Raw genomic sequence first — 12,214 nt, forward strand, 5'->3', positions numbered from 1 at the left:
CACAGCCCTTCCAAGGCTTGCAGTGCAGCAAGCATGGGACAATTTTATCTGGAAGCAGCAGCACCCAGATGTAATGCGCTGAGGCAGCACCAACAGTGGTTCTCAACCAGGGTTGCTGCCACACACACACAAAAAAAAAGGGGGTAGAGGTTTACCCTGAGCACCACTGGTTTAGAGCCTCCTGCCCTGAATGTTGTTTTTCATTTTTGTTTTTTTTTAACTTCCTGCTTAGTCTTTCTACTGCAACACTTTTTTTTGAAGCTTAGACTCAAACTGTGTGAACTGTACTTTGGAGTACAAAATAACATAACATGTATGAAATAACATAATTTAAACTCCAGAAACTCCATTACCATTCATCCTGGAGACAAGGTGAAAGGGCAATCATGATGGAACAGTCCTTAGCTGTCATTGCTATTCTGTACTGTTGAACCTACACACAAACAAAGATTGATTAAGTTATCTCCATAATATAAGAATATTTGCATTTCTGGACTGTGTTGCAGATACAAAGCCAACAGTCACCTTTTAAGCATGCACAATAAAATTGAAGTAATACTTGCTTTAGGAGCTGAAGACAATAGATGTCCTTTAGATCATGAAATCTGAGCCACTTTCACTTCAACATGCGTTACATGGTACACGTGGCTAGTGGTTCAGACTTTCATGAAAACATGTTTGAAGAAACAGCATTTTCAGAGTTTGCTGTTACAACAAAACAGGCAGTAAGCAGCTGTTCATTTACACAGATGATCTGATTGAGAGAGGAGGAAGGAATTTAGCCTTTTACGTAGCAAAAGGTCCAAACAGATTTCCAAAGGTGAGCACAGGCAAGTCCACTGGCTTCCATGGAAACTGTAATGGCTCAGGCAGCTGTATTTTCTCTTGATTGTTACAGTAAAGCTTCAATACCCATACTGAAGAAAGATACCTTTGTCAATGCAAATGCTACTGTTCCATCATCTTCAGTTGAAAGATCTAGCAGCTTCTCATAAAATGCTTCATTGTAAGGTCCACCTATCTGCAATGTATTTCTGATAAATACATGCATACACAAAAAAAAAAAGAAAGAAAAGTGTTTGAGAAAGAGTTCCAGGCTCTACTGGCCAAAACACCTGTTTTTGGCTTAAAGTCTATCTCTAGCATTATTATGGAAAAAATGCAGTGTTGTAAAGATAGGGAAGTTTCAGATCTTCCAACAATTTGCAGTGCCTCTCAGAAAGGTGATGATGATTATTGTTATGGTTATTGGCATTGTTATTTCGTTGAAAAGCTTGTTACAACAAATGCCTTAACTACATTTCAAACTACATGCATACAAGTTGGCTAACACGGGAGAAGCTGGGAGCTAAATTTCTAGTTTAGTGTAGTGGTTCTCAACTGGGAATCCACAAGCACCCCCTCAGGGGTACCACTGCACAGGTACTACCATTGGGCCCAGGTAGAAGTACCTCAAGGGGCTGACATGCACTTTCTGATAAGCCTAAAGTAGGCAGGAGAACTGGCTTGCCCTACAGCCCCTTCCGGCTCATCTCCCACCCCATGCTCCCTGCAAACAACCTCCTTTCCTGTATGCCTCTGTTTATGGGAGGTGCATTCAGAGTCAGATTGGGAACTGCAGCACCAGCCAGTAATCCTGCCTGCTTTGGAGCCCTCAGAAAGCCCAAATGAGGCAGGAGAGTTCCTATGCTACAGGATGCTTTTACCTAGTTGTGGTGGCAACAGCAGCACCCCAGCTTAGAGCCACTGAGGTAAGCTAAAGCAGCACACTGCAGTCTGAAGTAGCATATGCAGTGTAAATGAAGGAGATTCATATAGAAATCAAATCTCAGAGCATTAATATAATTTTGCCTTAACCCCACAAACAGATGCAATTAGCTCAATGTTTAAAGAGGTACAGTGAGAGAGATGGTATCCCAGAGGCAGTGAGAACTTTTTCTTTTTAAATGTGGTCAAAGTCACTTGCAGTCTCCAGATAGACTGCACAGTGGCTACTATTAAGTCTTCAAAATCAGAAGGCTAGTCAGAGAGAAGTGTCTTGAAGTGCTGCAAGGCAGGAGAGAGAATAATACTGGTTTAAGGCTGAGTGATTAAAACATATGCATTGGTCAATCAGGTCCTTCCGACAGGAAGGTTTCTCCTGCCCCTTCTATGCTTCTTCTAAAGTACTTTCCATAGGAAACACAGAGAACACACTCGCAGTGGTTCAGTGTTTCTCAGCCAGGGGTGCTGCCACATTCAAAAAGTTGTGGAGGGTGCCCTGACTCCAAAAATGTTGAGCACCTCTGATTTAGTGGTAATATAGAGCACAGGGAAATGCTACATGAGAGGCACAAATATAAATCAATTGCTCAAACTCCCACCCAAATATGCAAGATTAACTTTCTATGGCCTGCCTTTAAAAAAAACCTTTAAAAAGCATGGGTATATTGCCAATTGTTTATAAGCAGGACTTCACACTACTACTCAAAAAGTAAACAGTGCATTTTGCAAGTGAACCTGTACTGCACTCTTGTGGTTAGTGCCTGTACTGCCCAGGGAAGTGACATTCTTGGGAATGTAAGAAGCATCACAAATAAAAGAGGCTTCTTCAGGACAGTCTTTCATTACAGCTGATCCACTGGACCCTGCTCTGACTGCCATGTAAAAAAACACATGCTCCAGTAAGTATTTTTTTCAAAAGGCAGCCTATACTGTAAGACAAGGATGTCAAACAGGGCCCACAGAGCTGGGTCATCCAGCCCCCAGCCTTCATCAGGGAGCTTCCTGTAGTGGCAGCCAAGTGCTTGGGCAACACTTGCAGTGCTGAAGCAGCAGCAGCACTGTGGTGTGTTCCTGTGGCAGCAGCCAAGCAACCACGATGCTGGGCTTCTTTCTGCAGTGCTGCTGAGACTTCATTGCCACAGCTGTTGCCTGGGTGCTTCGCTGCCACTGCAGGAAGAATCCACAGTGCTGCATCTCTTCCTGAGTGCTCGGCTGCCACTAAGGGGCTGCTGGGGCTCCAGGGCCATAGCTCTCGCTGGCTTGACTGCCAAGCCCCCAGGGGAGCTCTGTGCTGGTGCCTCAGCAGCACTAAGGGAAGAAGCCCAGTACCGTGGCTTCTTGTAGTAGTAGCCAAGCACCTGGGATGCCAAACCTCTTCCTGCCAGGTCCTGGGCCAACCAGAATGGGCATTATGTATTAGATCCAGTACGGTGGGCCCAATACAGCCATCTGGCCTGTGGACCAGTGCCACACCACTCATCTGGCACAGAGGACCAGAAGAGTTGGACCAGAGGTGGACAATTATTTTGACTGGAGGGCCACTTTAGAAATTTGGATGAGCTGTTGAGGACTGCAGTGGGGGAAGGGATGCTAACTTGGTCTGGCATGGTATGGCATGAAGGTGGGGAGGGGTAATTGATCCTATCTGGCCCAGGCCTGTCCGCCCTGCATCCACCACTGGGGCACCAGTCTGAGCAGATGGTCAGGGTCTCCAGAGAACAGCCAGGATCCCCAAGGGCAGGCTCAACCAGGCGGATGGGATGGGGCTGCAAGCAGAAAGGGAGCAGCATCTGGGAGCCAAACAGCTTGGTGGGGGCCAGGGTAGAGCCATAATCTGCTTTCCACATGGCACAATTGCGGCTCTGCCCCAGGTCCCAGCCCTGCATTGTTACTACCCCACAATCCCAGCCCCCATCCACTCATCCCAATCCTGAAAGCTGCTCAATCCCAAACGCCCAATCCTGCTCAACTGCAGCCCCATCCCATCTGCTCTGTCCCCGGTGGTAGAGGTGGGGAGGACAGACTGGGGTGCCCCATCAGCAGTGGCAGAGACACTAGCAGCAGCAGCCACCATGCAGTCTACTGGGAAGCAGAGTCCAGGCGCTGCACTGCCCCTGCACCACTGCGTGCCCAGGAGCAGCAGGACTGGCTACACATAGCTTCAGCTGCTCCCCACACCTGGGCTAGGCTGGGCAAGGCTGGGCCGAGGGACACACGACAGGCCAGATAGAGTCCCTTAGTGAGTCAGATCCAGCCCGTGGGCCATATTTTGCCCACTCCTTAGTTAGATTCCCCTGCTGTAAGAGGTTTTCCAGTTACTCAGTACAAGCTATGCAAGAGCTGTGGAGAGAAGTCAGCTGCCTCTGAATTCTTGACCCTGATTACTCCTCACTGCACTAACTCAGTATTTCACACACATTTCCCTTAAAAAGAAAGTCCTATTAGAATGGTTTAAACCCCACCTCTATCTCAAAGACTTCATATATTTCAGTGGTAGCAACAACGCTAATATCACATTCTCACATTAACACAACTATACACTGAACAGTTTAATATTAAAAACTCACAATATAAGTAATTTTACACACAGTTCTCTTGTTTCATTTAATTTCAGGTTAAAAATATATTTGGTTACAATACTATCATGCAAATCATTATTGCAGATACTAAAGTATCTGCTTGTTTAAAAAAAGGCAACAGCAACCGATGACACCAAACTTTGGGGCAAAGCGTCCACACTGAGGATAGGTTGGTGATCCAGGCTGACCTTGACACGCTTAGGAAGTGGGTGGATAAAAACCTGATGACATTTAATATGGAAAAATGCAAGGTATGCCCCACCTTGAGGCGAAAAAAAACCCGCACCACACTTACAGGCTTAGCAGTGCTACGCTCGCTAGCACCGTGGCTGAAAGAGAGTTGAGGGTCATGATCGACCACAAAATGAACAAGAGCCACCAATGCGATGTCACAGCAAGTAAAACGAACAAAACTCTGGCTTGCATCCATAGATGTTTCTCAAGTAAATCTCAGGATCTCACCCTCCCGCTGCACTCGGCCTTGGTGAGGCCGCAGCTGGAGAACTGCATCCAATTCTGGGCTCCACAATTCAAAAAGGAAAAGCTTGAGAGAGTCCAGAGGACAGCCACACACATCATCAGAGGACAAAAGCATGGCCTTATGATGAGAGGCCGAGAGCCATGGGCTCAGGGGTGACCTGGTGGCTGCCTATAAGTATATAAGGGGTGTACATCAGGATCTGGGGAAACACCTGTTCACCAGAGTGCCCCAGTGGATGACAAGGTCAAATAGTCACGAACTCCTCCAAGACCGTTTTAAGCTGGACATCTTTACTGTCTGAGCCCCCAAGGCCTGGAATAGACTCCCTACAGAGGTGGTGCTGGCACCTAACTCTAGACTCTTAAGAAACATTTGGATGTTTATCTTGCTGGGATCCTTTGACCCTAGCTGACTTCCAGCCCCTGGAGCAGGGGGCTGAACTCGATCTTCCAAGGTCCCTTCCAGCCCTATTATCTATGAAATCTATGAAAATGGGCACTCCAGGAGAAAAACAATCTGGGAACAATAAGGTTTAAATCACTCCCAGGAGAATTTCTGTTAGGACAGAGCATGTCTGTACATGGCATGGCTTCTCTCAGAAAAGACTGTAGTCCTCCAATATCCTCATCTCCTCCCCAGGGAGACAGTGTGCTGCTCTCTGGACAATGCTGTTCCAACACAGCACAGAACACACACCCTTCAATCTCTATATTGTGTTGTAGGGAAACAGGCTGACCATGGGCAGTGTGGGTCAACCAATCAGGGATGCGCTTTACACTTCCATTTGTCACCAGGCATTGTGTGTGCGCACAGCCCTCCCCCTCCCCCTCTCCACCCCTCCAGTCTGCACATCAGCATGTACAGACATTTGGTATCCCAGAAGAAACTCTCCAGGGAGTGATTTAACCCTGGTTATTCCCAAGTTATTTTTCTTCTGAAGAGGTCATTTTTACTCTAGGAGAAAAAGCCTGAACATCTATACACTCATGATTTCTCCTGGAAGTTGAATGACTCTCCCAGTAGAAACTGAATGTTTGTACAAGGATAGTGTCAGTACTGCAAGCTCTTTGCTCTTCAGGGCCTCAGCAGTTGAATGCCTGTACATGTGGCTGTCTCCAGGTTATTCAAATGTGTGTACACTGCCACTATGTGCACCAGAGATGTCAAAGGCTGCATACACATATAATCTAGGAGAATTCTCATAGGTTTGTTCTTCTGGTAGGAAAGCTTACCCAGAGCCACAATACAGACACTCAAATGGTGAGGCCCTGAAGAGTGAACTTGCAGTGCTGACACTATTCAGGTATGCACAGGGCGCTCTCATAGATTTCAGCATGCTCTGCAGGCTCCCTTAATCTGCCTGGCAACAAATGACAGTAGTGCACAGGGCAGCCCTAATCAACCGATCTAGACTGCCCATGATCAGCCTGTGTTTCCCTGCAGACAGCATGGGGATTGTGAATGGGCACATTCTGCTCCCTGCCAGAGAAGCAGAGTACAGGGAGCAACGCACCATCTCCTGAGAGGAAGGAAGGGAGGGGGAGAATGCTGCAGGACTATGTTCCCTTCTGAGAGAAGCCACCACAGTATGTACAGACATTCACTCTTCCAAGAGAAACTTTCCTGGGAGTAATTTCATCCTGGTTCTTTCTAGGTTATTTTTCTCCTGGAGCGCCCATTTTTACTTTGGGAGAAAAGGTCTGGACATCCATACACTTGTGGCTTCTCTGAGGAGAGTTGTGGATCCCAGACCAGCTGGGGCAGCACCACAGGTCCCAGCATGAGAACTGCCTACACTGGAACTAGCTTGGTTTGTGGAAAACAGGAGGATCCATGGGCCAATCCAGCCTATGGACTGTCCAAGTATCACTCATCCAGCCCACGAGCCCATATGAATTTGACATGAATTTGCCTAGAATATTGCTTTCTTTTCTCAAGTTGATCACTTGTACATTTAAGCTATATAAACCTGATCTATTCTGATTACAGGGAAACCTTGCTAATTCAAAACAGGGGGCCAAAAAATAACAAGTCTGAAATAAACAGGTTAACTACTCACAGTAATTTGCATATATGCAAATTGATTATGTATAGATTCAGTTGTACAGGAAGCCATGCAGGCATTAACAGACTGTTAACAGGAAAAACCTATTGCATAATCAATATTTCAGTTTTAGTTTTTCATAAACTGCTCTAAAGTTTTAGCATAAGCACTTAAAAAAATTACTTCCATGTATGTTTATACAAAGTGAAAGCTACACAGAATGTCAAGGCCAAAAGGTTTCTGACTTATGTGGTTCGTAGGGATGGACCCCAGCAAGTGTTTCAAGCTATGATAACCCCACAGCTCAGCCATCCTTAGCATGTGCGTGTACTTCAAACACCCCCCACAAAGGATGTGTGCTAATTAGCACCCCCCAACTTGCAACTGGAACTACTGTGGGAATGAAGAAGAAGTTGAAATGCAGGTGATGTAGTGCTTTACCATGACTTGAAAAAAAAAGAAGAGTACACACTGAGGGGAATGCAATACAGCAGGTATTTTATAGTAGGCTCCCTCCAGCAAGAAGTGTGGACCCTGTTTTTGTGCTTGGTGCTCTGTGGGCATGCTCATTACGGGCTGCATTCAACCAACTTTACAGTTGGTTCCCAGAACTAAGCCCATGCTGCTTCTGGCAGCAGTTTGATAATCTAATAATAATAATAAGAAGAAGAAGAAGAAGGACGACTTATTCTGTCTGTCCAGAGCACTCTGATTGGCAGTTTCGACAGCCAATCACAAAGCTTGCTGAAACAACCAATCAGAGTGCTCCAGACAGACAGAATAAGCATGTTATTATCATAGATCCTGGGGCATTTCAAACATATATGCAGGCAAGTCAGAGCTAAAATGAAGCACTGGGGCGACCTGCTGCAGAGTGGGCAGGCTCTGCCAAAGGTGGTGGGGGGAACGTTGAGGGGCCTGATCCTTCCTTCCCTTCCCTCCCTGCCCCACCCCCCTGGGGGCCTGCCTGTCTTCCTGCCTCTCCCACGGCTGGGGGGTGAGCTGGGAAGGGAGGGCAGTGCTTCCCTCCACAGTGGCAGCTCCTCACAGGACTGCCCAGGTGGGGTGCCAGTGGGTGGGTCCTGCCCAGGAGGTGCCGCTACCATAGACAGGAGCACCGTAGACAGGGTCCCCCGCAGCTCAGAGGCTGCGTGACCCACTGGCAGCTCACTCCCTAAAGCTTCTCATACACATGGCTAATGGCTAAGGGGGCTGTTTGGTTGAGAGCCATGGCTTGCACTATTGGGGCTCATGTGGCTTGTGCCCCCCAGCCATTTAGAAGTTGGACAGCACTTAGGATGGGCCTTGACAAACGTAAATAAATTATACATCTACTTTGGCAGCTGCTCAAACCTTTTTCTAAAGTTGTAGTGAAATAAGGTTTTTCTATATCATATTCTGAGGTTAAGAACAGATTTTACTGGTGACAAAAAAGGGTTAGAACCTCATCTAGAAAATTAGACACTTTAGTGTCAGTAATTCTTCACTAAATAATTAGAGAGGTTTACCATTGCAGATATAGTTCTCTGATCTAGAGAATTCTACCAGAATGAAATTAACATAGACATTACCATTACTAGATCAAACTCATGGGTCTACTTCAGATCTGACAGTGTTTAGTGGCAGAAGCTTCAAAAGGTAGATGTAAGATTATTGACAGTTTATTCCACTTTACAACAATCTTAAAGCAATGCAAGGCTAAACTAAACTAGAATGAATTAAAGCAGGGGTGGGGCAAAGACCAGCCTATGGGCCTGATCAGACCTGCAGTGAACTCAATTTCCCAGCAGCCCCTGCCAGCATTGCTCTGGCAGGGCTCCATGAAGATGCCAAGAACAGCAGGGTGACCTGCTGCCACAGGGGCACGCAGGCAGTGTATCACAGCTTTGCCCCAGCTCCTACCCATAGCAAAAGCCACAAGATCCCAACCCCAGAGCAGCTCCCCACCCAGCCACACGCTGTGTCAGCAAGCCGCTCGGGCCCACCTCCATGGAGACCCTGCACTGTCACAGCCCCACCACTCCTGAGGTCTCCACAGAGACATTGCGTAGTGATGCAGGCAGGGACTGATGGGAAATGGAGCCCAGCCACTGTCCAGATCAGCCATTTTTCGCCCCCCCGAACTAAAGCTACTTTATTGTTGAGATCATCAAATGCAGTCTGATATACTTTACACTGAGCTTACACATTACACCAGTTCAGCTTAAATGTCCCCATTTACATATGGCCTAAATGCCCATGTCTCCTCTGAATCTTGCCAAATTCCTTGTACCCACATATATGAAACAAGTTCCCAATTCCAATTAAACACTGGCTGAAAAAGCATGTTTTATCATGATTTTCCATCAAAATAAGACATTTCAGGTACATAAAGGAGTAAACTAAAAGGGCACAAATGCAAACTAGGTTCATGTCCCAGAGAACTGTCGTCCTTCACACAGAGTTTTCTAAAAGAAGCACTAGTGAGTAATATGTTCTGATTACCTTCAGTGAATATTTTCCTCTGGAAACCCTTTAAGGTTCCAAAAAAGGTCTCCCCAGAAGCAGTCTGGACTGGAAGAGATTCATATCAAGCAAACAATTGCTTCAAGCTTCTGCACTATCCAGTTTTATCTGTGTCACATGAAGTATCGTGTTAGAAAATTATGATCCATACATTGTAGCACTGAGTGTGAAGGACAGGACAGATTTCTAGAGGACTCAGGAATAGCAATTCAAACAGATTCTCTCTAGAGACCCATTTTGTCCCATATTTTCACATCTTGGCAACCTAAGCTGAATGCAAGAGTCAGTATGGAATCTTACCTCTCTTCAGGAAACTCCTCTAAGTACTGTTCAACTCTACTGTATAAGGGATAAAGTCCTTCAATATCTAACATATCAAGCATCTGAGCCTGAAGAGTTTTATAAAGCAGACAGCCCCTTGGTAAGCCAGAGCCCTCCATTTTATGTTTACCTAGAAGAGAAACAGGGAGGAAAAACAATTTCAAATATGATGCTTTTAAAAAGTGTACCACTACTTTATAAAATGGATTAACATTTTTCCCAGATTGATCACTTCAATGAAAAAGCTACAGGCTGCCTTAAAACTTATGAAAAACAGGAGCTGAGCAGTTCAAATATAAGACTCAAAGCTCAAGATTCACATCTTGAAGAGAAGTGTAAATTCTATGTAATGTTGTGTGATACAGCTTACAGGAGGGACTCCTGTTCTACTTCTCTGTTATTTCTCTTAAATGACAAATTGTTTAAATGCAAAAAAATTAATAAATAAAGTTGGGGGGGGGAGGCGGGGGGGAAGAGGAAGTCTCCCTCAGCCACACTCTACTTGGGGAAGTTTCAAAAGCACAAGGTCAGAGTTCAACACCTACGTCTGCTTTGTGCCTTTTAAAAAGTCTACCCCAGATAAACCAGGATCATAATATAAAATATTTTATGTCACACTAAGTTTAGCACTTTGGAAGTTATAGAAGACTTTATATTCCAAGTTATGCAGTACTTTTTGGAGGAAGGGGAAAGGAGAAAATAAAAAAGTTAGCAATTTGATTTCAGACCACTGTTATGGTTGAAAACACAGCATTTGAAATAAATGGCAGAGAAAGGAACTGAGCATCTCTCCAGGGCCAACTATTGCTCACAAACTGAACTGTAGTCACATGTTTGGCACTTATTCAATTTCTATAGCACAACACTCACAGAAACAGCATAAACAATTTAACCTTTGCAAACCTAAGTAGCAAAGAGTCAAGAGGCTTCGTTCCTCCAGCCCTCAATCTTCATTTCCATTACTCATACATACGTGCCAATTTTCCGTACGAGTACCTCCTCAGGTGCCTTCATGCAACTTAAACTAAAAACACAACTACACTCCATTTCATACATACACTCCAGTGATTTTTTAACAATATAACATGGAGATCAGATGTGACATGTATTTTAATTTTTGTCCACTGCAACTTCTAACGTTTAAATGAATGAATGGCATTTCATCCAATGAAAGGAGTACTAATAAAGCTTTATTAAGTCAAATTTAACATAAGTCAAAATGAGTTAATTTTAAAGAAGCCACTAAGCAGACCTTTTTGGTTTCTGTTTTTTTTTAAAAAGGAAAGAACATAAGAACTGCCATTTACTGGGTCAGACCATAGGTCTATCTTGCCCAGTATCCTGTGTCTCGGTGGCAGTGAGTGCATTTTGAAAGGGAAAGTGAACAGGAGATTTTTTTCTGCGGTTTTTTTTTTTAACCCATATTGTCTTTTAGCTCACTCTGGTAATAGCCAACCTATAAAATGGCAGTTGCTCAATTTAGCACATTATATTCTTGGATTATACTATATTATTACTGAAATTATATGAGAATTTCTTACCATTTCTTACCAGCTCCTTACTGAAAGTACTTGCTTCACAGTAACTCCTTCCTTGTGAAATAGGAACTGTCTTCATATCACCTGCTCTGCAGGCATCAGTATTACTTAATAGAGTCATTGTAATTACGTGAATTAACTCTTTAATAATTGTCCTTGTACAATGTGGTCCACTGACCAATCCATTTGAAGGAAAAAAGAGAGGTTTTAAGTGACGAGCAAGTTCATTCCAGTCAGACAGACAGTCCTGATCATCTTTACAGCCATAAATTAGTTCACCATTCTGTAATTGGGAAAGAAACATTTATGCAATTCAGGAAGTCCAATTACAGTTATAAACTAGTACTGCAGAGATTAAGCATAAATTTTAAAATAGTTTAGTGCCCTGCTTCGATTAGCACAGATCTGACTGCATAGCAAAGATGCTAATTTGAAGTGCACATTTTCTTTAAAAGAATAAAAGATTGGGAACAACTGTACCAAATGGACAGACAAATGTAATACTGTACACTGGAGAAGTTGTACAGTAGGGTCTTGGTTACTAGTTGAGGTGCAGCTGCTGAACAATATACAGAAAGGGGCTTAATGTAAAAGAAAAGATAAATTAGTATTTTAACATCCCCTTATAAAAAATAACTTGCTAATGGCATATAGTTAAGCTTCAGATTTCTCTAAGGAGCTTTTAAGTAGTATCATGAAGTCAAAGAGTGACAGAACAGATCTGCAAGTCCATCTCACTAAAAAAATTCTTCAGAGACAGACATTCACATAGGATATTCTTAAATTGAAGAGAAGGGATGCTTTATGTTGGACACAACTTTAAGAGAGCTTTGTTTTCTAAAATGAACATAAGGAACTAATATGTTACATTATTTATCACAGCAATTACTGCCGCATATTATATTGCATCCATGGTATGTAGTGAAGTAACTTTTTACTGACTCTTAAGAATCTTATTTAGGTATTAGGTAGACACAATTTT

General features: G+C 44.0%; 1 protein-coding gene across 1 annotated transcript in view; it reads right to left on the minus strand.

The window, feature by feature from the left end:
- Positions 1 to 12,214, minus strand: part of IPPK (inositol-pentakisphosphate 2-kinase) — a 136,208-nt gene that overhangs the window by 4,954 nt on the left and 119,040 nt on the right. Inside the window, exons 9-12 of the mRNA XM_014595391.3 lie at positions 11,236 to 11,515; positions 9,674 to 9,824; positions 932 to 1,034; positions 354 to 433 (exon numbers count right to left, since the gene is read on the minus strand). Coding sequence (XP_014450877.1) covers positions 354 to 433; positions 932 to 1,034; positions 9,674 to 9,824; positions 11,236 to 11,515 — 614 coding nt within the window. The remainder of the gene's footprint in view (positions 1 to 353; positions 434 to 931; positions 1,035 to 9,673; positions 9,825 to 11,235; positions 11,516 to 12,214) is intronic.

This window comes from Alligator mississippiensis, chromosome 12, assembly GCF_030867095.1.
Source record: "Alligator mississippiensis isolate rAllMis1 chromosome 12, rAllMis1, whole genome shotgun sequence".
Lineage (NCBI taxonomy): Eukaryota > Metazoa > Chordata > Crocodylia > Alligatoridae > Alligator > Alligator mississippiensis.